At 40.9% G+C, this 27,346-nt stretch overlaps 1 protein-coding gene across 2 annotated transcripts; it reads right to left on the minus strand.

Moving 5' to 3' along the window:
• Positions 1–480: 480 nt before the first annotated feature.
• pdcb (phosducin b) lies at positions 481–27,321 on the minus strand. 2 transcript variants are annotated; one of them, XM_074634862.1, is made up of 5 exons: positions 27,173–27,321; positions 25,478–25,538; positions 3,008–3,069; positions 1,436–1,584; positions 481–1,139 (listed from the first exon to the last, which is right to left on the minus strand). In XM_074634862.1, exons 3-5 carry the CDS (start codon positions 3,051–3,053, stop codon positions 624–626), a joined length of 711 nt encoding a protein of 236 aa, XP_074490963.1. In that variant the 5' UTR covers positions 3,054–3,069; positions 25,478–25,538; positions 27,173–27,321; the 3' UTR covers positions 481–623. The 2 variants fall into 2 exon arrangements, with proteins under 2 accessions (XP_074490963.1, XP_074490964.1); XM_074634863.1 differs by lacking the exons at positions 25,478–25,538; positions 27,173–27,321 and adding an exon at positions 4,288–4,426.
• Between the last annotated feature and the right edge of the window lie 25 nt (positions 27,322–27,346).

Consider the following 27,346-nt stretch of genomic DNA (forward strand, 5'->3'; position numbering starts at 1 on the left):
CACCACACTGGCTTCAGAAGCGAGGGAAGGTAATGTTGTACTGGACAGATGGAAGACATGTTTACACAAAAATGTTTCCACATCCAGAGTGCTTTGGCCTCTTAAGTATTAAGATTCCCTGTCCTATTTAGCCCTTTAAAGGTTCTTTAAATCTTGGCATAAACACCACAGAGAACTGAAGTATACATGTGTTTAAATATTGTATCACATTTGAAGATGTCACTTTGTACAAACCCTGGATTTATAAATAACTTGTGTACAGATCAACCCAAACAACATGCTATAAAAAAGTCCTTGAATTAATAAATTTTTATGAGTACATACAGCATATAATTATATCTATCTTTACAAAATAAAACATTACAATTATTTTAAATTACAGTTAGCTTGTTTTGGCTTTTGTTTGGAGGGAGAGGATTTGAGATATACTTTTTCATAAATAAACGGTGAATCTCCTCACCTTACTGTAACCCACACTCATATCTGGGACATCAGATAAATTTTGTCCCTAAGAGAACAATTCTCAAACACTAGTGAGCTAGTGGAGATGTTATGGTTTTCTATTTGTCTTATGTTATATTGTCTTTCAACTTCCTTTCTTCCTCAGCAGCCAAACTCTGTGCTTACTCTACATCATTTTCCTCTTCGTCTTCCACACCAGCCAGCTCTTTCTCTGGCAGCAGGCCGTAGCTGTTGAGGAAGGCCTCCACATCGGTGGCGAAGAACTCCTCGGTTAGGTGCTGCGTACAGGCCAGGAAGTTCCCTAGTAGTTCTCCGGCCTTGTACACCAGCAGCGTTGGCAAAACCTCATCAGAGAACCGCTCTGAAGCACCGGACGCGACAGCATCGATCCTGCAGAACTTTACAGCGGGGTACTCGGTGGCCAGGCAGTCGAGGCAGCTGTTGACCTCCTCACAACCTTTTACCCCAGCCTTGTAGATGTGGACTACCACCACTGTGCTGTAATGCTCCTTCTCGATGACCTCAAGGAAGGCCTCTCCACTGACCAGGTCATGCACACCTTCAAACCTGGGCCCAAAGCTGAGTTTATCATGCATATCCTGCATGCACCGCTTTCTGTATTTCTTTAGACATCCCTCATCCTCCTCCTTAAGCATCTCGTACTCTTGGACACTCATCTGAAAAAATTATATAATAAAACAACAGTTCAAATATATATTGTTTGGTTATATTGCATTATTTGCAATTTGTAATGGTTATTAAATACATTCATTAATTATTACAGTTTTCTAAGATAACTCCAAGAAGCTCTCATCAGACTTTTTTATGCATAAATCTGTACTAGTAGTGCTACAGTACACTGGAGATCCATTTCACAAAGATGTAGCTGTTTCATAACCCACAAAGTGTTCAAAGATTACATCAAAAGCAAAGTAAAGGTCTGCCATCGTTGTTGTGGTCTGTTTGGTTGTACCTTGCGATTAACGCCTGATTTGCCGTCATCTTTTGGCCTGCCCGGGGATGACATTTGTCTCAACAGCTCTCTTTTTGCAGGTGGCAAGTTTTCCTGGTCCATGCTTTCCAACTTAAACCTCCTCCAGTCATTGATGACTCCTTTTGGACCTACGGAGGAGGCAATTAGCATTGAATTATTAAACGGTAGTGATGGGTGTATCTCAGGCTCGCCAACTCTGTCAATGTATTCTCATACAACAGTTCGTATGATATCTTACAAAAAGTTATTCCTCATTATTACGGCGTTTTCCTACGAATGTCCAGCGTCAATTTCCACTCCAGTCTTTTCGTTAGGTTTAGGAAAAGATTGACTTGGTTAGGCTTAAGAAAGATTGTAGTTAAGTTGCACCACACCGGAAGTGGCGTAACTTAAGTACGGAAGTTACACGACAAAAACTACTTAGTTAGGTTAAGGAAAAGATCGTGGTTTGGGTTAAAATAACACCGGAAGTGGTGTAACTTAAGTACGGAAGTTACGTGACAAATAAATCAACATTGATTTCTGGTTTCACACGGGACACAAACACCGGTCTCCTGGATACATTTCTGGTGTTTTTTTGACCCACCTATCCACCCCGACCTCCACGTGGTGTTAGCTGCTCTTTATACTTCCTCATTCACAATTATGTGGATTACATACAAATTGATTTTGTGGGATATACACAAATTACAGTGCATTTACTTTTCCTAGGTATCGCGACTCATGTTACCGCAGTTTCACAAGCGTGTTGGTGAACTACGGTGGCTTTCAGGTAACGTAAAAATGTGAAAGGCTCTCTCTATAGAGCCAGTGTTTAGTTTGTCTGTTCTGGGCCTCTGTAGAAACATGGCGGCGCAACATAGTGGACTCCATGAAGAGGACCCGCTCCCTATGTAGATATGAAGGGCTCATTATAAGGTAATGAAAACACAATGATTCTTAGTTTCTTAGTTATGAATATTATATTCTATTTCTACCAATAGATCTCCCAAAATGTTACACACTGTTCCTTAAAGAACTTTGTGACAAAATACATTTTCTATTAATATTATTAGTATATATCTATAACTATTTAGTGAAGGCTGATAGAGGCAATAAAAAAGGAAAACATTGTTGGTTGCAGACACAATTCAATCTTAGTCCAGCAGGAGGAACTTGGTTGGTTATATATGTGTGAGTTTATTGTGTCCTGTTTTAATTTAGGGTTTAAAGCTTCATCTCAACCCTCTAGGAAGCGCACTAATTGCACCACTATTGCGTAACAAAAAGAAGATTAGAGCGGCAGTTAAACTGCCAAAGCTCTACAGATCTGTACTCTAGCTTTGCTTCGGTCATCCTGTTATGCATTTAGAGCCACTTGCTCTGTAATCAATGCTTTTGCTTTACTGTTTGTAAAGTAATTTCTAATGAAGGCTTCTTATAACTGAAATTTCTGTTTGCTAAGATAAATCGACCAAACCCACTGCCGAAGGCACAATCACAAAGAAAGGTCACCAAGTAGTACAAATATTCAGTTCCTGTGTTATGTTTGAAAACACAGCTTCTACTCACCTGTCTGGGTAGCGGTCTCTTCCAAATCAAGCATTTTGTCAGACATGTTTCTGGTTAGCTACCTGTAAGATAAAAACTTGAAGAGTTAAAGGAGTTTATTCATATTATGTGGTTATGATATGCATGATGCAGGCTTTTGATGTTTTTTAAAGTGTTAATGGCCTGTAACACTTGTTTGTTCTAATTGTTGTCAATAAGATAATTGTATCACTAAGGATTTGAAATCTTTGCACTGTCACAAAGCTGCTGGATACCAAGTGAGTCCCATGATATCTAATTAAATTAATGCCGTCTAAGAGGATTACTGATCTGCAACAGAGCTCTCTCTTGCTTGCTGTCAGCATAGTATTTTAAGATGCAACAGATGGAACAGGCAACTAAAAACATGAACCACAAACAAAACAAAATTATTCAACTGTGATGTAATAATCTGATGATAATAATATGTGTGTATATAACACAATTGGTGCATTTAAAAGAAGGAAAACAGAAATAATGAATGACTATACAGTAGATTTCAGGTTCCTTACTACAGTATGACGTGTGACTTCATATGATTGTTCAGCATTTATATATAGAAAATGTACAATGAATTTTCAATTAAATCTTTAACCACTCTTCAGTACACTCCGGGTGTCACACTGCTTTGTAATGTCTGGGGTGTCAGTGTTTGGACCAGTTGATGTGTGTGACTTATGCACTGCAGCCTTTCCCCCAGGATTTCAATTAGTGCCTTCCTTCCTGTGTGCTTGGCTTATGATCTTTATGGCCACCTTTCTAACCCCCAAATCCAGTGTAATCAAGTGGAGATTTGCCGTGATTAGTTCCTACAGTACATGAGCAAATGAAGGCACGTATAGGTGTTTCAACTCTCTGTGTGTGTGTGTGTGTGTGTGTGTGTGTGAGCCACAGGCAGACAGTACACTCTTGTTAACAGCTGACTCTCTATTAGACACAGACCCATGACTAAATACAGTAGCAAAAGAAAGAATCTTTTGTTTTCCGTGCAGAAATCTTTAATTTAAAACAAGAAAGAATCTAGAATTGGTAAAAAAAACCTCTATACGATACCTAATGTTTTAAAATAGTGTAAATGACAAATTATATACATGAAGATGAGCCCTCAAAATCAGCCTGAAATGTATGTAAAAACACATAGACCAAATAACTAATGTCCTCAACATCCTCATAGAAAAAAATCATAAACTTCTCATTTCTACACATTTCAAACACACAAGTTTCTTCCAAAAAATAAGAAATGTCAATAGAGTTTTTCTTACCTCCCACAGTCACAGTGAAGTCCTCGCTTTGTGTCAGTAGCTAACCTTGCACTGGTCTACACTTCACTGAGCTGATCTGTTGCTGGACGGTGTGTGTTTTTGTGTGCACGCATGTGTCTTTTCCAGCCAATGAGCTTAGTCTAATGGAGATTTCAAAAAAGACCCTATAGACCAAACAGAAATAGAGCATAGATCCTAAGAGGATTTCACTTCAGGAATTAGAAGCCTCTACTTGTTGATAAAGGCCCTACTACACAAAATGAAGAGAGAGAGAGAGACAGAGAGAGAGAGAGAGAGAAAGAGAGAGAGAGAGAGAGAGAGAGAGAGAGTGAGAGACAACAAGTTCATTTTCAAAAGTTTCTTTTTTACAAGGATCTAATAAATCACTTGATTAGGCATTCGATAATCTTGTGTCTATTCGAGTAGAGTATACAAGAGCTATTGTGTTGCATTTCACTATTACAAACAGCACATTAAGAGTTAATTCAAACAAGGGCACTACATCCCTGAGATGAACTCTTAAATAAAGTGATCTTATCTGTCATAGAGCTTCAGAACACATGATTGGGATCTTTAAAAGGCTGCTAGCTATGGGGGCATGGGGGATATCTCGTGATGCTTTACCATGCGCTTATTGATCATTTTCAACACAGAAATCACACTGTAGTCTCGTCTCCTTTCTTAAACTATGACATTTATACTTCCTCAGAAGTAGCTTTAAAGTTAGGAGAAGATGTTTTTTAAATATTCACAAAGATGTTATTGTGAGCATAAAATCAATGCATTTCAACAAGGAGCATCTGGGCATCTTGTTGGTTAAGTAAAAAAAAATATCAAGAGCAAACATGACATAGTAAATGTTTTATGGTTATGCACTCACAGTAAATAAAATAATTAAGGGTCAAAAATATTAAATCAAAATTCTTTGATTGATGGGATGCTTTACTTGAGTAAACGTACCAATACCACAATGTAAATAATACTCAATTACAAGTAAAAGTTAGGCAGAAGCTTATTTAAGTAGAAGTACAGAAGTATTATCTGTAAAATGTGCTCAAAGTATTTTTATTCTCTGACTTTTGACTCACTGTGAAAGTTGCCTTTATCATATTTGATGATGTGAGAAGTTATTGATGTGCATATATAGGTTTCACCTTAGAACAACATACATTCATCTAATAAATATCAGGATATATGTTTCCACAAGCTGCAGTGTGAAAAGAAATACCTCCGTCACTACTAATTATTTGTCTTTCCCTAAATGCCCCATTGTACATGTAGGCTTTCCTTTGCTGAATCACTACAGTGCAAACAGGAGCGGTAAATGCTCTCCACACCCACAAGCTATTTTCTGGGACAGCTCATGCAACCGCGTTTGACTTCTGTCCTTCGTCTCTGTGGCTGCGTCCTGTATTTATTGGCTTAAAGGATTACTAGACTTTTTTATTCAGGCACACGGAGAGCATGCATGCCAGGTGGGGCTTCATTATTACCAGTCCAGCGCCCTCTGGTCTAAAAATGTCCGTCGGCGACTTAGAGTCCAATATTAGCTTTGCTACGTATCTGACTGAACTCACATGATAACATGTTCAAACAGCAAAGAACTGATTTACCAGTTACACAGGCCCACAACAACAACAACAACAACAACAACAATAGGGTATGGCCAAGAGCAATCTCTCCAAGAGGAAACATTTGTTAAAGGAAGTCTTGCATGGGAGATGCATTTCAGTGTCTCTATGGGTACAGAGGATCGTGTATCTGTGCTCCATTCAGAGACACTCTGTTACATCATCATGGATCATTGGATCACTTCTCTTGGCTGGATACCAGGGTGATACTAGATCAGCTCTCTTACAGCTTTTTTAAAAGCTAGAGGTCAGCCTTTTGCCTTTATGATTTAGACCTAGAATAATCAGGTCGTTCTGAAGAGTTTCATACAACTTTACAAGCTCACGATCTGTTACACAAGGATCTTACAGGGTTAACAGTTAAAATATGGGACACTGGCTGGCTGACCACTTCACACTGTGATTCTAATGCATCTTTGCATTAACACCTAAGGCACATGGCTACTTGTATAGTATACATCCAATTCAATATATTCACTCCTACGGGTTTAATCCTATCAAATACATACCATATTATAAGTAGATTTGTTTTCCATTTGAATCCACCACAGCTTGCATAGACAAGGATTTAACTCTTTACTTGCATCTCCACATGTGTACATCAGTACATAAATATACCACATCAACTCATTTAACTATGTATTGTGCCCTTAAAGGTACAGTATGTAGGATTTGGTGCCATCTAGTGGTGCGGTTGCAGATTGCAACCAACTCAGTACCCCTCCGCTCACTCCTCCCTTTCCTAGACTGCGGTAATGTGAGCCGCTGACTGTAGAAACATGGCGGAGCAACATGGTGGACTCCGTGAACAGGACCTACTCCCTATGCAGATATGATTCTAAGCTAATGAAAACACAACGATTCTTAGTTTCAGGTGATTATACACTAATGAAAACAGTTATTAATATTATATTCCATTTCTGCTAATAGATCCCAGAAATATTACCCACTGGCCCTTTAAATCTACATGTTTGTTCTGTAGTCTGTAATGGATACAGTAAAACAAAATGCACCTTTTTTGTTTTCTTGCTCTTGATTGTTACCTTTAGAAAATGTTGAAACCATCTTGGCAATGTGTTCTATCTCTATGTCCTCTTAAGATAATTAAGTGTAGGCCTACATTCAAAAGATTTGACTTTGTTTACCTTGTTTTTTAAAAAAAAAGAAAAGCATTTAGTTCCCTATGATCTCCTTAGTTGTACGCCATGTTGCAGACTATTAAGACAAATGTACAAAGTATGTAAAATTAAAGAAAAGACAAGAAATGTTGAACTGAGACCTCCGATTTCTTCCTGACTCACCAACACCAGTATGTCTCTGTTTGGTTTATAAATATGCATTTATGTCTACCAGCATGTCCCCTCCAGGCAGGGGTTGTAGAGTACAGAGACAATAAACTAAAGAAAACCATGGTAACCAATCTAAATAGCACACAGTATTTATGCCTCAAACAATGAACAAGATGAAAAAGATATCCAGGACAAGGAGAAACTTACAGTAAATGACGTATGTGTAAATAAGTGTGCGTCAGCTTCTACTATACTGTACGTACGGGACATATTTTCTTATATGAACCATATGCTCCATGAGCTTTGTGTGTGGAACTAAGAGGTATAGAGTTACCTCATCTCACAAAGCCTGCGGCCACTGCTTTCCGTATACATTCATGCTGAGGTTTTGTGAAGTTTCGGGTTTTCTTAGTAAGCTTTGAGTCACACATGTAAACCTCCAGAATTTTTGCGTTGCATAAACAATGTGTTTTAATAGATCTTCTGTCTCTCTCACGTTCTATAGCCTAGGCGAGTCCTTTTTGTCTCACATTGTTCAGGTGACTCAGTCGTGTGCATACCATAGATGAGGTGATGGTGTTAGGAGCAGATAACTTAGGCAATGGCTTTCCCCGAGGCTATTAATCACTGACTTAGTGGGAGGAAATCACAGGTGGCCTGTTCATACCGATCTTATCAGGCGCCCACCGTATCACTGTGTTCTTTGCGTGTAGTTTCATTCCACATCCGATCATTTATTCTAATAGTACACCTGTCATGGATTGATTGCAACTGTCAGAGTGATGAAAACCAAAAGAGGAAACCACTGTAATTTCATATAACAACAAACTTCTAGAGTAGCCTATTTATTCTGTTTACTTCTGACAAATATGTAATCTCCTTACAATTCTTCTAAGTGTAAACATCTACCCATAGTTGCCCTTGTGTTGACCCCTCTCTCTTTAACATTCACACACACACACACACACACACACACACACACACACACACACACACACACACACACACACACACACACACACACACACACACATACACACACACTCCACCTTTCCATAACCAGTGACAGACGTGCCTGATGCTGGTCTTTTGGTCTGCCAAAGGGAAAACTTTTACAGTTCTGTAATTTTCCTCTGGCCAGGCTCAGACATAGATTGTGGTTTCCCTTCCGACATTTAAATCACAGGATTTGAGAGTCTTCCAATGTTATGACAGCTTTAGGCCATTACGGGCAGTCTGAAAGTCCAGCCTTGCTTTATTTGAGGCCCAGAGCCAACACATTTCTGCTGCTCCTCTGACTCAGGAGTTTTCACTTCCAGTACAATGAGGCAGACGTTATAAACTGGCAACGAGGGAGACTTCACGTCGTCTCTCACTGCAGCACCTACAGGGTTTGAAATGACTGTCAGGTGATTTATCCTAGCTCCTGTCATTCCAGAGGCTTGGTTTTAATTACAGAGCAACTAACAGAAGTGCCGGACAGTCTGAAGGCATGAATAGCTATGTGTCTTATCAAATTTTCCTGTACCACACCCACTTTCTGCAACCAGGTGCACACAGGTACGGAAATGAGGTTCTCCGCCTCCACAAATACTTTTCTCCACATTCCTCACATCACTTCTTTGGTACACTCATTTCTCTGGTTAATAATCAGTCAAATTCTGCCAGGGCCTCTTTCCCTCCTTTTCTCCTCCTCTCAGCAGGCTTTGGGAAATCTGTGGAGATGCCACACCTGGCCTCTTTTTTTAATCTTTTTTTATTAAATCTGATCTTAATAAAGTGTCAGTTCACCCCCTGAGATTGATACAATTGAAGTGAATAAAATTGTGTTTGTGGTACCCATAGCATTTAAAATGTATTTAATATTAGTGAATGTATTTAGAATTTAGTATTAAGTAAATCTCTTTTTATTTTGTGATACATTTTTAATTTAAAGGGGACATATCATGCTCATTTCTAGGTTCATACTTGTATTTTGGGTTTCTACGAGAACATCCTCCACCCTCTGTCTGAAACGCTCCGTTTTAGCGCCGGTGTCTCAACTCAAAACCTGGACAAGTTAAACCAAAACTACCTGCATGGCTAGTTAACCACTAGAGGTAAGTGAAAACACAGTGAACCAACCCTTTATGGAGTGGATGAACACTTACATACTGTACTTTCTACGGCCTTCACTTACAGTAAAAGTACAGTGAAAGCCAAAAGCATTGAGTGCATGTTAACTCTGAAGCAAACAGATGGAAACTGTGATGAAGTGCTGATAGACTGAGGACAGGTTTAAAATGGATAAACTGAAACAGGCAACGGAGACGAAGATGAACCCATGGCATGATATACCCAGATGGTTTCACACAGAAAGGGATGTGTTTTGTATGAATGTTATGTCCCTATGCGTGTGTGTGTCTGCCTCAGTGTCTGATGGGAGCACTGGAAATGCACGGACACTCGTCTGATCTTACGGAGAAAATTAGAAAATAAGCTTTTGTTTCTTCAGTGATTCATTGTGGGCACAAGTTTTTCTTTCCTAAATGCTCTCCCTGCGTGTGAAATGGCACGAATGTCCTGCAAACAAAGTTGAGGCAAAATGACAAAAGATCACAAGAGACATGTCCTTTCAGAAGAAATTAATCGGTACTGTATTTCTGTTGTGAAGCTGGATATTTTTCCTTTTCTGTGCTCAAGGGGAAAACCTTCAATCATATTGTAATCTACAATTATTTATGGATAAATTAATTGCATTTCCAGACAATTTATCACTCAAGTTGAATTTAAATTGTTCTCAAAAAATAAGTACAAGTCATAAGCGCAGATTTAATTTCATCCATTCCTACTGTGGTGATATTTGGAGTCTTAAAGGTACTAAATGCGAGATTGGGAGCATTTCTATTGCCTCCGCACGTTTCTCAACATGGCAACGGCTGAGCCGGTGTCTTGCAGCTACCGGTGCTAACAGCACTAACAGCGCTAACAGTGAAAACAAACTTGACAGAGATAACAGTGTTAACCTGGGCGCTACGCTTTCCCAATGATGCTGTCGGTTGGGACTGCGTTACCAGCTGTTACCGCCGTATGAGAGCAGTGCAGAGTGGTGGCCGTGAACTAGCCAGTGGGGCACGCTCACATGCACAAACATGCACTAAAAGGCAAACACGGCCGGTCCGGCTATGTCAACAAAGCACAGAGAAGCTCAGATTACAACACACACAGAGGGAGAGTGACTTCATTCTCTGCTCGGGTAGACATTACTCCGCTATATCTTCACATAGAAAATAGTTGTTTCCTGCTATATTGTACAGTACAATTGTACAATGTACAGTAAGTAATATTGTCAGCTGTAGCCCCAGGTGGATACAACATAAGACAATTGAAAGTAAATTGTTGCAAACAGCGGTCTTGCTTCCCTTGTTTAATTTATTCTATACACTCACACTGACTACAGGATAATGATGTTCTGAATCTTTTCCTGCACAACTGAAATAAAAAAAAATGAAATTTGAACAACGTTCCTCTGTAACTCCATATAACCTATTCTCAGTGCCACTAAAGGTCTCTATAGGTCTGGCACTTTCTTGCCACTAATAATTTTGCAAGAGCAAGCAAGACATTTTTACATTTGGTGCAAAAACTCAACTCCACACTCAACTCTACAGTTAAGATTCAGATGCCTGCTTTTTCTGTTTTCCTGTTTTCCAAACGTCCGTCTCTGATGTGTCTTTCTGATGACATTCTTGTATAATGTATGTATGTAATGTAAATATGGACTATATGGGCTCCAGAACTGCAGTTACAGATGTTTAATGGACTGCAAGTCAGTAATTTCCCCTTATTATCATCACCATTATCACGATCATGGTCATTCATGATGCTGAGAAATACGAGAAAGTCATCGGACACAGGAGAATATGGGTTTCACATGTGTGTGTGTGTGTGTGTGTGTCTATTGTGCAACACTAAAGCTGGTTCAGTGAGTAGTGCGTAAGAAAGAGAGGGAGGGAGGGAGGAAGGGAGGGAGGGAGGGAGTGACGAGGCGGCAGTCACCCACCTACTCTCCTGCCACTGCAGCTACTATTGCAATCCATTCATAAATATTAGTCATCCCACAGTAATGTTGGTGTTTCTGTTGTCAACTCGAGAGGCCCCCCTTGAATGTTTCAACTTCGGAGGGAAAAAGTGACGCACTCATTAAAACATTGTGCTGTGATATAGTTATCTAAGATGCCACTGGGAGGAGCTGCAGGAACACAGAGAGAGAGCCACAATCACAGTCAGTCAGTGAGCAGAATGAAGCAGAGGATGATGGGAGGACTACAGTAGTCATTCATTCTCTCTGCATTGTGCTGAGATTTTTAATTTTATTTCTATTTTTATTAGTCACAAATCAAACGTGTGATATAATGAAATCATAAATACGCTAATCTTATCTCAGACACACTGTCACTGATGGGAACTTCACATGAGGGATATGTTTTAAAGCAGCAAGTAATATTGGAAAACTTACAAATACAGGTTACACAAATGAAAATGAAAACATTTTGAGATAAAAAAAAGAGATAAAACGATAACACATGGAGTAAAAAGTCAGATCAAATCAAGGCAAAGTTTACAAATAAAATAAGCTGTGTTCTGTAAATTTCTGCAGAGCTTTTTTTTTTTTAATATGTAAATTAAACCATTAATAAAGTTTTAAAAAATCATCATAAATTCAGTGTCAAACACATTTTTAGGTGTAAAATATTTTGCACTGTCTGTTTATGTACTCAAGCTGTTAGTCAAAAAAAAGATTTTTATCATGCAATGTTTCATTTTCCCCTGACATTCACTCTACTTTTTGTATTTGCTCCTGCTTTCTTTTATTTGTCCTCGTCTGTGAAGCACTAAGTAATGGTAGTTTTGAAAGATGCTATGTAAATAAAGTTATTATTATTTTGTCATCTGGTAATGCAATGTCAAGAGTACTATGATACAGATGTAGCTGAAAAGGAAGCTAACTAATGATACTAAAAATAAAGTTTTCTGTAGCAATATTGAGGTGTTATAGCCCAGCAGCATACGTATCGCCACAGACTTTTGAGCATGGTGTTGTGGTATTTGTTGGGCTGAAACTAATGATTCATTTCATTACTAATTAAACATATGGTTATTTTCTTAATTAATTGATTAGTTGAAATGTCAAAAATGGTAGAAAGAAAGACATAAGTTTTCACAGCTCATGGGATCATCTTGAAATTGCTTATTTTGTCTGACTAACCCCCAAATCAAGATTCAATCAACAGTTAGGCTACATAACTAACTTCAGTTGTTAGTTATCAGTTATCAAAATAGTTGCTGATTAATTTTTTGCAGATCGACTAATTGATTATTTCCGCTTCAGTTAATTGTGCAGAATTCAGACTTTTGGCCCTGTAAACAGTAGACCACCCTGTTGTTGCCAAATTGTGCATTTTTTGCAGGCTTGTGTTTTCATTATGTTTCAAATTTGAGGATAGTACTGATATAGGAAACTTACAAAAATACATCAAAACAGCCAATGATATAAAGTGTAAGATAAGTTAAGGTAAGATAAAGTAAGATGCATAAAAATAAAGCGGAGGTAATATGTACACCATATTCAAATGGAAAATATTAAAAAGTACTGTATCAAATATCAAGTAACAGAGTAGTTTAAATGTTACAATAAATAAATACAAAACATGGTTTCATGTGTCATTGGATCATTAGACATGAGTACTTCTGTGTTTCTGAAATAGAGTAAGCACCTACAGACCAGATCAAACAGGCCGCAAGGTCACGGACAGGTTCTCTGTCAGCAAGCTGTGACAGGGGTCCACGTCACTGACTGCAATTTTGAGACGTCTGGGAGCCCTGATACCAAATGAAACATCAATACCGGTAACTCATTCAGTGCTACTGTCATGTTTTCTGATTGAACTTTTTTGGACAGAAGCCAGTTGACCTTTCTCAGGTATACTTATTCACTGTACGCTTCACTGCCTACCAGTCCCTTTCTGCTTGTCTTACACTCCCACCTTCTCATCACGCTTAATGTGTTTACATGCAGTCCCTAGCCTACAGTATGATGACTCATCCACTGTAAGCGTGCAAACAGCTGCTGAGGGTTTCCTTTATGTTTTCTTAAGCAATCATAAGGAATCTTTTCGAAATCACTGTACTTGTTGTCTAAATATACACGTCATTTAAATAACACTATTCAAAAACTACACCCACGTGTCAGAAGACATGAGAAGAGAAATTAGAGATTTACTGTCTGTTAAAGCTGAAGTAGGCGCGATTGGAGCAGATATGATTAAAAAGCGTTATTTTTTATAAAACGGTCACTATATCGTGACAGTAGTACATGAAACAGGTTACCTGAAAAAAATCATGTGCCTCTGTGTCCTCCGGTGCTCCTAACGGCATCTGCAAGATTTCACAGACCGGAGGAAAACAAGCAGTAAGAGCTGATCTGAGGTCTGCTGTCCAGCTGCCGTCTATGAGAGCCGGCTGTCAATCACTCGTGAATTCCGACCAAAGGGTCAAACTAGGCAGCGAGCGCTGATCAAATATTAATCAATATTATGTTATGTTAATGCCTATTTCTCGCCTCAAATGTTTTCAGAATCATCTTGTAGTGCATGGTTTAGCTGTAAAATTTGAAAATTTGTGACACCGCCGCCATTGTGAAATCTGGTGAAGGAACGCCAAGTTCCGGTCACATGACCGGAGCACAGCCAATAGAAAACTCTCTCTCAATAAAATTACCTGTGATTGGTCAAAGGCTCCCGTCACTGGCTAGATTTTTTAAAGCCTGAAAACAGAGCCATGAGGAGGTCTAGAAGTCTAGTTTTCTCTCAGAACACTTGAATTACAATATGCTGAAAGGGTATTATGGAATTTTTGCCCATTGACGCCAAAAATATACTGCCTACTGCCACTTTAAATATGATACTATGTTAGTTGTTATTTTATGTTGATTCAAAGCAATAAGAAAAGATTAAATCTTGGCTGGCAATATTCTGCATTTTTCTTATTGTCAACATATTGCATGAAAAGACCAAAACCTTCTGGTTGCTTAAGTCCAAAATGGCAACGGCCAAAACCAAGATGGCAACAGCCAAAATGCCAAACTCGAGGCTTTAAAATGTGGTCCACAAAACATTGGGGGACGTCACGGTGACTACATCCACTTCATACAGTCTATGGCTCCAGGTATGTGCCATTGTTTTTATTTGAGTAAATCTTTTATTTAAATCTGAGGACGTGCTTGACTTGAAAATGAAAGGCTTCTGTTAGTTAATGTAGTACTTGTAAGGCGACATGGACACATCCGTCTTCTAAAATCCAAGGCAACACGAAGAAGTTTTGCACATATGACATGCTTTGAGTTTCTTGTCGCCGTCACCAGACGTGTTGTGACAACACAGTACAAAGATCACCTGTCATGGAAACTTTTGCAGCAGCTTCTGTTTCCCTGAGTCCCTATGACTGCCAATATCCAGATTTCTGGAGAAAGACACCAAAAACTAGTCGTTAACTGGAGAGTGACAAACATGGTTTTCCTCCCACAATATCTATTGTTCTATTGTTCTATTAACTTCCCTGTTCTACTTTAAAATTCTGCGGAAAAAACACTAATGTTGCATTTTTTCTCAGGAAAAGGGAGCTAACCTAAAACAGGTGTCTCATAAGTGTCATAGCCAGCACTTGTGCAATGTCTATGGAGATAGAGAACAGCAGGGGGCTTTTTTAGCCAATTGTCCAGTTTGTTTCCATCCATCCATCTTCAACCGCTTATCCGGGATCGGGTCGCGGGGGCAACAGCTCCAGCAGGGGACCCCAAACTTCCCTTTCCCGGGCCACATTAACCAGCTCTGACTGGGGGATCCCGAGGCGTTCCCAGGCCAGAGTAGAGATATAATCTCTCCATCTAGTCCTGGGTCTTCCCCGTGGTCTCCTCCCAGCTGGTCGTGCCTGGAACACCTCCCAAGGGAGGCGCCCAGGAGGCATCCGTGCTAGATGCCCGAACCACCTCAACTGGCTCCTTTCGACGCAAAGGAGCAAGGACTCTACTCCGAGTCCCTCACGGATGACTGAGCTTCTTACCCTATCTCTAAGGGAGACGCCAGCCACCCTCCTGAGGAAACCCATTTCGGCCGCTTGCACCCGCGACCTCGTTCTTTCGGTCATGACCCAACCCTCATGACCATAGGTGAGAGTAGGAACGAAGATTGAACGGTAGATCGAGAGCTTTGCCTTCCGGCTCAGCTCTCTTTTCGTCACAACGGTGCGGTAAAGCGAATGCAATACCGCCCCTGCTGCTCCGATTCTCCGACCAATCTCACGTTCCATCGTCCCCTCACTCGCGAACAAGACCCCGAGATACTTAAACTCCTTCACTTGGGGTAAGGACTCATTCCCTACCCGGAGTAGGCAAACCACCGGTTTCCTGCTGAGAACCATGGCCTCAGATTTAGAGGTGCTGATTCTCATCCCGACTGCGTCACACTCGGCTGCGAACCGATCCAGTGAGTGCTGGAGGTCGCAGACCGATGATGCCAACAGGACCACATCATCTGCAAAAAGCAGCGATGAGATCCTCAGCACACCGATCTGCAAACCCTCCTCCACCCGACTACGCCTCGATATCCTGTCCATGAATATCACGAACAGGATTGGTGACAAAGCGCAGCCCTGGCGGAGGCCAACCCCCACCGGAAACGAGTCCGACTTATTGCCGAGGATCCGAACACAGCTCTCGCTTTGGGCGTACAGGGATTGGATGGCCCTGAGAAGTGCCCCCCTCACCCCATACTCCCGCAGCACCCCCCACAGTATCTCCCGGGGGACCCGGTCATATGCCTTCTCCAAGTCCACAAAACACATGTAGACTGGATGGGCATACTCCCAGGCCCCCTCCAGGATCCTTGCGAGAGTGAAAAGCTGGTCCGTTGTTCCACGGCCAGGACGGAATCCGCATTGTTCCTCTTCGATCTGAGGTTCGACTATCGGCCGAACCCTCCTTTCCAGCACCTTGGAGTAGACTTTACCAGGGAGGCTGAGCAGTGTGATACCCCTGTAATTGGCACACACTCTCTGGTCCCCCTTTTTGAAAAGGGGAACCACCACCCCGGTCTGCCACTCCTTAGGCACTGTCACCGACTTCCACGCGGTGTTGAAGAGACGTGTCATCCAAGACAGCCCCTCCCCACCCAGAGCCTTCAGCATTTCTGGGCGGATCTCATCAACCCCCGGGGCTTTGCCACTGTGGAGTTGTTTGACTACCTCAGTGACTTCCACCAGGGTAATTGATGATGGTCCCCCATCAGCTTCCAGCTCTGCCTCTACCATAGAGGGCGTATTGGTCGGATTCAGAAGTTCCTCAAAGTGCTCCTTCCACCGCCCGATTACCTCCTCAGTTGAGGTCAACAGTGTCCCATCCTTACTGTACACAGCTTGGATGGTTCCCCGTTTCCCCCTCCTAAGGTGCCGGATGGTTTTCCAGAAGCACTTTGGTGCCGACCGAAAGTCCTTCTCCATGGCTGCTCCGAACTCCTCCCACACCCGCTGCTTTGCCTCCGTCACGGCAGTGGCTGCTGCTCTTCGGGCCCGTCGGTACCCTGCAACTGCCTCCGGAGACCTCCGAGATAACATATCCCGGAAGGCCTCCTTCTTCAGTCGGACGGCTTCCCTGACCACCGGTGTCCACCACGGTGTTCGAGGATTGCCGCCCCTTGAGGCACCTAAGACCTTAAAACCACAGCTCACCGCCGCAGCTTCAGCAATGGAAGCTTTGAACATCGTCCACTCGGGTTCAATGCCCCCAACCTCCACAGGGATGCCAGAAAAGCTCCGCCGGAGGTGTGAGTTGAAGATCTCTCGGACAGGGGCCTCCTCCAGACGTTCCCAGTTCACCCTCACTACGCGTTTGGGCTTACCAGGTCTGTCCAGAGTCTTCCCCCACCCTCTGACCCAACTCACCACCAGATGGTGATCAGTTGACAGCTCCGCCCCTCTCTTCACCCGAGTGTCCAAAACATGCGGCCTCAGATCAGATAATACGATTACAAAATCGATCATCGACCTTCGGCCTAGGGTGCTCTGGTACCACGTACACTTATGAGCATCCTTATGTTCGAACATGGTGTTCGTTATGGACAATCCATGACTAGCACAGAAGTCCAACAACAAACGACGACTCGGGTTTAGATCAGGGAGGCCGTTCCTCCCAATCACGCCACTCCAGGTGTCTCCATCGTTGCCCACGTGCGCGTTGAAGTCTCCCAGGAGAACTATGGAGTCCCCTACTGGAGCCCCATACAGGACTCCATTCAGGGTCTCCAAGAAGGCCGAATACTCCGAACTGCTGTTTGGTGCATACGCACAAACAACAGTCAGAGTTTTCCCCCCCATAACCCGAAGGCGTAGGGAGGCGACCCTCTCGTCCACCGGGGTAAACTCCAACGTAGCGGCACTCAGCCGGGGATTTGTGAGTATCCCCACACCCGCCCGGCGCCTCACACCATGGGCAACTCCAGAGAAGAATAGAGTCCAACCCCTATCCAAGAGTACGGTTCCAGAACCGAGGCTGTGCGTAGAGGTAAGCCCTACCAGATCCAACTGGTAGCGCTCCACCTCCCGCACAAGCTCCGGCTCCTTCCCCCACAGAGAGGTGACGTTCCACGTCCCCAGAGCCAGCCTCTGCCGCCCGGGTCCAGTCCGTCGAGGTCCCTGGCCTTCACTGCCACCCGTGTGGCAGCGCACCCGACCCAAGCGGTTCTTCCTGCAGGTGGTGAGCCCACAGGATGGAGAGGAGGGGGGTGCCACGTTCCTTTTTCGGGGTATCCCCGGCCGGGCTCCGTGGCAAGCCCGGCCACCAGACGCTCGTTGACGGGCCCTCCGTCTGGGCCTGGCTCCAGACGTGGGCCCCGGGCTTCCTCCGGGCCGGGTAACTCCTCCTCTGCCTCGTGTCGTTTGTTTGATTTTCCTTTATATTTTTTATACCTCATTTGGAATTAAACCCTTCTATTGTAAAAAGAAAACAAACATAAACAGGATAGGGATAGTGAGTAACCTACTGTAATTCCCTTGTTTCTTATTCTTAATTCAGCAGGTGTAATAACTATCACAAATGATGGTATAATACTGTAAAATCTCGTGACATAATGGGTAATTTCCACCAAACTACCAGTAGCTACATAATGAAAAAAAAAAAAAAAGCTCTAAATGGTATAGTAATTACAGCTAATAACTGAAATGGCATCAACACTGCACCCACCATATCTTCTATTTTGTTACATTTTAAAAGTTTACTCTGGTTAAAGTTCATTACACAGAATTCCCCTCCACAACATCTGTCATTACGACAACATCCTCATTTAACTGAACCACGGGAGACAATTTAAATGCTTAATTATTGCTATTTTTTACATTCAAGCAAGAAGCAATAAATCCAGAACTGATATATGTGATCAACATGTTGCCTGAAACTCCATTCCAATGGTGGAAAGTAACTAAGTATTTACTCAAGTATGGCACAACTTTGAGGTACTTGCTCTTGAGTAATCTATTAGTGCCCTACTTTATACTTCTACTCCGCTACATTTCAGAGGGAAACATATTTTGAACACCACCATACATTTTTCGGACAGCAGGAGTTACTGGTTACTTCACAAATTAAGACAAAACATTTGCCAAGCTTACAAAATAAAAACTAAAACTACACAACAGTAAATTAAAAACTTACAGCTTGACTAAGGACAACATTAAAATACTCATTAATGCATCTAAGAAATATAATGTATAATAGTATAACACACTGACAGGGGAAACAATTCTGCAATAAGTGTTTTTATTTTTGATACTTTGACTACATTTTACTGAAAATACTTACTTTTACTTAAGGAACATTTTGAATGCAGGACTTTTACCTGCAATTGAGTATTTTACAGTGTGGTATACTTTTACTTCAGTAAAGGATCCAAATACTTCTTCCACCTCTGCTAAAATCACAATTAATTCATTTTCTATAAACTGTTACTGAGAGAGCCACATGAGTCAGGGATGTAATGTTTTAACAATTAATCATAGTTTATGTAAAGTTTAAATATCAACTTTTGCCCACAGAGTCAGTGTGTCAGTGCATGACAAATAAGGTAAAGAGAGGAAATGTGGAAAAACCAATGAGATGCACACACTAAGTGTCTGCTTGTAGATTCACACACAATTCCTATAGGTCACTGAGAATCAAATCTAAAAAGTTTAGTTTTTGTTTTGTTAACAACACTGCAAGCTTACTTTTTCTATTTCTAAGATTGACAGCAATGTGGGCTAGGCTGTATCCTTCAAACTGGCGCACGCTTTCAATTTAGAAAGAATAGATCACTTAAAAGAAAAAAGGTAGTTAAGTTTAATTCACTTGAATGGAAAGTATAGAAGGCATGGAAAGAAAACTCCCTGCTTTGCATCCAAATCACAAAAAGTAAACCCCTGAGACATGGTTTGGCAGATCTAATTTCTCCTGGAAATTATGTTTAGATAGATAGATAGATAGATAGATAGATAGATAGATAGATAGATAGATAGATAGATAGATAGATAGATGTACTTTACTGAAACCAAATTAGGAAATCATTTTTACAGCAGCAGCAGCAGGAAACATAAACCCCATCCTGAATTGAGGCAACTGTTTTTGAGTGCATGAAACGCTCCATTACTACGCACTGGAGTCGACATGTTGACATGTGACCAGATCATGATTTTCACCTTACCATAAAGGAACAGTGTGTAGGATTTAGTGACATCTGTTGGTGAGGTTGCAGATTGCAACCAATTTAAACCTCTTCTGTGTGCTGATAATATAAATCCTTGTATTCTGTATATTTGATTCTTGCCTATGAAAGATGTTCAGGTTACTCGAGGTCAGAATAACAAATAAGTGAGGAGCCAGCAGGTCGAAACCAGTTGTCTCAGAGAATATTAGGGAGACGTCCGTTTGTTTGTTCTTCAAGGTTAGACACACTCCTTGCACCACAACACCCACAAATGTTATCAGTATATTTTCAATTAGGGTCAGCAGACTGACCGTTGCACATTCCAGTCCTGTGAGAAAAGGTGAGGACATGAGACACTCCTCCTCCTTGACAGGTTAGAGCCAATTAGATGTTAGGACGATGTGACGAAACCTGTGTATGAAAGAGGCGAACTTCCTGTTATTCGCCAGTTGTTTCACTCTCAACCTGCGTGTTGTTGACTGGAACACTCACTGCTTTTGCAATTACTTTGCTTGTGACCAGAGAATAAATCTACCAGAACGAAAGAAGTTGTTGGCTGAATTCTTCCGGAGAACCTCATCAGGCTTCCAAATATTACACGTTAACAGTGCCAAGCATGAGGAAGAATTACGGTGGCCGACGTGAAAACGCGAATGGCCCTCTGTAGAGCCAGTTGTTGTTAGAGTAACGTAGGTCATTTGGAAAATAGCAGAGTCAGTATGTAGAGTGTGTGTGTACGTGGGAAGTGAATGGTGAAGCAAGAGACAGAGAGTGGCAGCTCCTCAAGACCAACAGAGGTTTCCCGGCTGAGTGGAGTAACAACGGGGCTTATCTCCAGAGCGAGTAACATTATCGACTCTGGCCCAAGCAGGAAAAGTTAACACAGTGGTTTGTCTGTTCTGTGTTACTGTAGAAACATGGCGGCCGGCTCCGTTAAGAGAGGACCCGCTCCCTATGTAGATATAAACGGCTCATTCTAAGGTAACGAAATTGTTTTATATTTACTTATTTTAAAGCAAACTTATTAATATTATATTCCATTTCTGCTAATATATCCCCCTAATTGTGACACAGTGGTCCTTTAACTGTTAAGTGCCGTGAGTGTCAAAACATAACCTTAAAAAGTTTAATCCTGCTGTAGTTGCTAACGAGCAGATATTGTATTGCAAGATTGGATATTTTGGCGGGTACAAATGAAATATGTTGTCAATGAACATCTTACTTGAAGATTTTTGCGACTTCCCATTTACAGTATTTTAACATTTTGTCATTATGTTAAAAGAAAATGTAATATGACATTACGTCTCCTTCAAAATATATTTGCTGTTGCTAATTAGTTGTACATAAGCATCATTTCTAGGAGACAGGTTTGCTGCAAATACATTCTGGTAAAGTCAAGAAGTCCTCCAAATGAAATGATGAAATACATAGTTGGTCCATGCAATTACACATTTCTGTTACAAATCATGGATGACATCCTTCTGCTTTATAATTTGCATAAGGGAAATGCTACTCACTTTCTGTTCATACAAACCACAATCATGCCTGAACAGGATTATCATTCTCTAAAAATGACATCATCAGTAGTTGAAAGCTTTCCTCAGTACTGCTGCCTTAAAGAATTCATTTGCGTAATCCAACAGACTGAAACCGTTAATTGTGATTCAGTGTTTAATAGAATTGTTTCTTAGTGATGTCTGGGAGGACGTGAGTTTGTACACATCCACACATGTGTACACATCCACACACACCTAACACTCACATCCACACACACACCTAAATACATTAACAGGGGTGGAAGGCAACTAGTACAAATCAAGTATTTAAGTACAAATTAAAGGTACTTGTACTTTACTTGTATTTCTAACTGTATACTTCTAATCCACAACATCTCAGAGGCACTGTTAGTTTGATTAGTTACTTTTCAGATTACAATTGTTCATACCCTTCCTGTCCAGTGAATACCATGTATTTCCAAATTTTTAAGATTATTTTCTGATAAACTGAAGGATGAAGGATGAAGTATTACTTTATGGGTTGAGAAAATTCTCCTACTTCTTCAGCTAAATAAACTATTTAAAAACCTTCTTGGATGCATCATCAAAGCTGAAGACAGAGCTGTTTTTTCTGAGCTCATGAAAGGTTGACTTTTTAGAGATAACGTGAGATAACAGAACAGCAATGCTACATAGTACACATTGATGCAGCAGTGATAATCCCAAAAAATAATTTAAAATAGTTATGGATAACTTTTTTGCAGAATGAGTATTTTTACTTATGATATGAGTAAAATGTGTTGATGACGCGTTCATACTTTTACTTAAAGGTGCCCAATAGGAATATCAGAGCATGTTGCCTCCACACGGCTCTCAACATGGTGACAGCTGAGCTGGTGGCTAACAGCTAACGGTGCTAACAGAGCTAACAATGCAAAGAATGGCAACAGTCCTACAGAGTTAACAGTTACTTGAGGGGGAATCAGAGGATGGGTGTTACGCTTCCGCAACAACGTCGTCGGTCGGGACGACATTGTCAGCAGTAACTGCCGTATGAGAGCAGTGCAGAGCGGCGGCCATGAGCTAGCCAGTGGGGCACGCTTACATGCATTAACAGGCACGTGTGGCCAGCCGGCTATGTAAACAAAGCACAGAGAAGCTCGATTACAACACACACAGAGGGAGAGTGACTTTATTCTCTGCTCAGGTAGACATTACTCGCCCCATGCGAAGGTGAAAAAGAGTGAGTGAAAGGGAGTGCAGTCCTTAACTAAGGAGTGATCAGGTGAACTTAATCAGGTAAATGAGGGGTGACAATGGTTGAAAACAAGAGCCAATCAGTGAGGTAGGTGAGGAAGGGAAGTGGAAAAATAAAATAAGTTAGGGATCTTTACTACAAAAGGGCTTCTAGATGTCCTCAAATTTAACAAACACATACACACACATTCATCATCAAGTTACGTGCTGATTCTGGACACCAATTAAGCGTCGCTTTGCTGAATGTGCTTCCAGTCAGTCTCCGGGTGTCCAGCAACTCTCCTGCCAAGTCCTGGATCCCTGTGGCGTCTGATTCACGGAGCTTTCCAACAAACACAAACTCGTCATTTCCTTTCAACAGCCTGGGAAGGATGACGTAATAACGTGTTTTATTCTTTGAAAAGGAAAAGTACTGAAAGATTTTATAGCCAGGATTACATCTACTGATTCTTAAAAATGTGAATCACATAGCTGTCATTAGTTGGTAATAGTGTTAATCTGTAGTCATTATTAGTCGGTATTTTGATATCATTGATGATTTAATGTTACACTTGCACCTCATCTGCTTCCAGCTGTGTTAGCGGACAAAGAAACAGCAGATGCTTGCTCATTCCACTCATATCAATGAATAAACCTTAACTCATTACTTTAATACTTGTTTGTTTTTTACAAGACAAATGTTTCCAAAGTAACGTATATCGTATCTGGAACGCAGAGAGGAATTAGTGAAAGGGCTGAGAAAATATGCAAGGCGTGTCAAGGTGAGAGTTTGAGAAACCCTATTACTAATATGGGAACGCTTTCAAGTCACGAGACAAAATGACTGACATTTTACAAGTCAATTGAAACATGATGTTAGTCACTAGAGTGACGTGTGAGAAAGGGACTGAGCAACACGGATACCAAAGTCTGTGTGTGATTTGGGATGACAGATGTTTTCAGACAAATCTAGCGGTTGCAGATTGCAACCAACGCGTGTATGTTTTTTTATTTATAAGTCAAATTCTTCGAGTCTAAGTCAACTCTTCAAAACATGAATATATTTAAAGGATGTGGTTCACCTTTTTTCCAAGTCTATCTTAATGCAGTACTCACATGCCCATACATTAATTAAAAGCATTATTAGTTGCTGTAATTGTGTCTCTTGTCTATAGCCTATACTGTCCGCAAAGAGATCAGTTCTTGACACATTTTCATTGTCAGTGATGGGGGACAAAATCCACAGTGCTCTTCCCATGCAAAAAATACTTGTAAAGCTCAAGTGGTAACTTCCAAAGTCACAGTCTTTTTAATCCCCCCTTTGTGCTACTATCCATCTGCCATGGCTCAGCAAGGAAACATTGTCTGTGGAAGCAAGAAGAGATTTTCATGCTAATAGAGTGCAACTTTGGAAGATACTTACTTGATTTGTCTGCTGAAACCTCATATGAGATTCAGCTGAACGTCACAATGACTCCCATCACTTGAATGATTACAGCAACCAATAAGCCTTTTAATGTACATATTGACATGCCAGTATTGTTTTAAGATAGGCTTGAATACATGCAAACCTGCCCTTTAACATGCATGATGTCAGAATGTTTCAGGTTTCAGAGACACAGTGATTCTTATCATGTGAAGTACAGATCCGAGAGTGAAGTTAGATAAACAAAGATCGTCTCTAAGATCTTTGGTATGTGATGTCATCCATCAGTCTGCTACTTCAGGCCCTCAAATGGTCTTGTACGTATAACAGTGATGTATGTCTGATAGATGAGTAAGTGTGTGCTATGAGTGAGCATGTGTCAACGATATGATATGACAGCATGTTCGTGTGATCCCTGACAGTTTAACAGCTGTTTATATGTTTTTATTTTGTCATCCTGTGACACAGTGTTGATGTGACGATGGAGAAGGACTCTTGCCCCCTGTGTGACCTTAAAAGGTTATATTATAGGTAGTTTCTGTCTAAGGGACGCTCCTGTCATGTACAAGCCTGATGAAATATGCGGGTCGATCGGAAATGGAAACATCCCGTGCCAGGCATTCCTTCTCGCCGAAACTCACAGAGACATACAGAGCATGAGGGTCAGACCTCGACAAGAGTGAAGGCAATAGAGCCAGATTCATTCTCGCTTCTTTCTTTGCACTAAAATACATATAATATAGTCTTTCTCTTTCTTTGTTCTGTCTTTCTTTTGTTTTTATTTCCTAGCACAGACACCTTATCTTCAGTATTTGTTTTCAGTTTGTGGATCATTTACTTCCTGACTTAAAAACTATCAATGCTTCCTTGTTCTTCAAGAGTAGTAATGAGGATGAACCTTGGCTGCCCTTAACCAAAAGCTTTACAGTAACATTTAAAAGTTGGTATTGGTGGTACATTTCCATGATTTATTGTTAGATCAGAATTATATCATTTTAACCTGATGTTAACAGACATGTCAACTTGAGCAAAAAAAACAAAAACAAAAGCAGATGGGTGTAAACACAAAGGTAGGTGACTCATCAGCTCTTCCTCTTACTTGCACAATGTTTCATTGTGTGCGTGTGGATTTTTTTTTTTATCTCTTGCCCTTCCCTTCCTTCCTTGCAGCGGCATCTTTCATATCCCAAGAATTCACCTTAAGTGCATGTTTAGTCCTGGCTTTCTGACTTAACTTTTTGCCCATTACAGGAATTTTTTAATAACCAGGTTTACAGTTATTGGCCACAGAACATCCTGCCAATACACAGAAATACACTCAGACACCAGAGAGCAGGTTTCTTACCTGACCCACATCGTCATACACCTCAGGCCTTTCATTACGACAGTTAAACTATCACATGCCCCTGAAAGTATGAAAAAAATGTTATTAGTGTGAGTGTGTCAACAGTCAAGTGAAACTATCATCATTTTGAAAGTGACATCATTGACAACGACAAGTGGAGATCTTCCCCGTGGCAGTTGGGTGCCATAGCAATAGCAAAACACCTCACATCATCATGGTAGACGCATGACAGGATATGAGCTTATAAAACATTGCAACAGCATATTAATCACAATTATTACACGGCTTGGTTGAATACTCAATACTATACTATACTATAATACTTGTGATTCACTGATCCCTGATTTCATCAGCGTCACAGCTTTTTTTCAGATGCCCAGATAAACCTGTGATAAACCCTCTTTTATGAATTGGATTTGTTGAATATTCTGATTGGTCAATCACGGCGTTCTATGGTCTGTTTTCTTTATAGCAGACCATTGCTATGTATAACAGACCATTGCTATAGGTGCAGTTCTGATGTCAGACTCTGGTGGACCGTTTTGTGTCAAATGATTGATTTCTTAATTAAGTAGCCATGTAATAAGCCTTCAGGGCGATGCAAGACCCGCGAGTGCCGCATCGTCCTGTCGGGGTTTATTTCACAACAATGACCTGCTCTCTGTACATAATCCCTTAGTTAATCGGCAAAAACACCAAACATTCTCTGGCTTCGGCTTCTCCAATGCAATGATTGGCTGCAATTCTCTATTTTCTATCATTGTAAACCGAATATTTTTGTATTGCATTTTGAAGATTTGCCTTGGGCTCTCGGATGTTGTGATTGGTATTTCTCACAATTCTTTGATATTTTATAAACTAAATGATTTGAAAAAATGGTCCACAGATGAAATATCATATGTGGTGTACAACAAGGAAGTTGTTTTGGGCCATTACTATTCTCTATATTCACCAATGACCTTGTTCTCAATCAAGCAAAAGCGGTTATGTATGCAGATGATACAACACTATATTTACCAGCAGGATCAATTGTCTAGTGCTTTGGATAGGGAATTACAATCAGTTGTAATGTGGGCATGGAGTAACAAGTTAGTTCTTAATTTATCAAAAACAGTATTTGAAATTTTAGACTTAAACACAAGCCAAAGTTAAACTGGACAGGGAGTGCCTGTGGAATAGGTAGAGGAAACCAAACTCCTTGGAGTAATATTAGACAGCACACTGAAGTGGTCGAAGCAGATTGAAAAAAACTGTTGCAGTTATGGGGAGTGGTTGGGCCGTTATTAAGAGGTATGCTAATTTTTTACCACAACAATGCATCTCTCACATTGTTCAAACATTAGTTCTTACTGTGAACTGTAACAGAAGAGCTAACATCATCAGAATGATGAACATAACCTTGGGTTGGTCATTGCTGAAGGACAGGACAGTTATTGATCTGCTCTGTTTTATGAGAAATATTTTATTGTCTAAAATCTTTAATGTCCCATACCATAAATTTTCATATAGTGGTAATGGCCATAACTTTAATACTAGGCTTTCATCAAGAGGTTGTTTTTCACTTTCTAGCATTACTGGGAGTAAAAAGGGATTTTTGTGTGGCTGTCTGGCACTGGAGGTGAGTAGGAAAGAAAATGGATTGAGGAATGGGAAGAAGGAAGAAGTTGGTGCCAAAAAGGCAGTGGTTGTACTTACCAAAAATCACAATGGATAAGGGGAGGAAAAAAAGTCCCAGGAAACTTAACAAAGAGCAAATAAGCTGGAAAATAACTGAAATAACACAGTTACACAGCAAGCTGTCCCCAACAGCAACTCTCCCACAGTCAATTCCTGCATGGCATTTTATATCCCCTCCTGGCCCCACCCTAA

This window comes from Sebastes fasciatus, chromosome 5 (assembly GCF_043250625.1).
Source record: "Sebastes fasciatus isolate fSebFas1 chromosome 5, fSebFas1.pri, whole genome shotgun sequence".
Lineage (NCBI taxonomy): Eukaryota > Metazoa > Chordata > Actinopteri > Perciformes > Sebastidae > Sebastes > Sebastes fasciatus.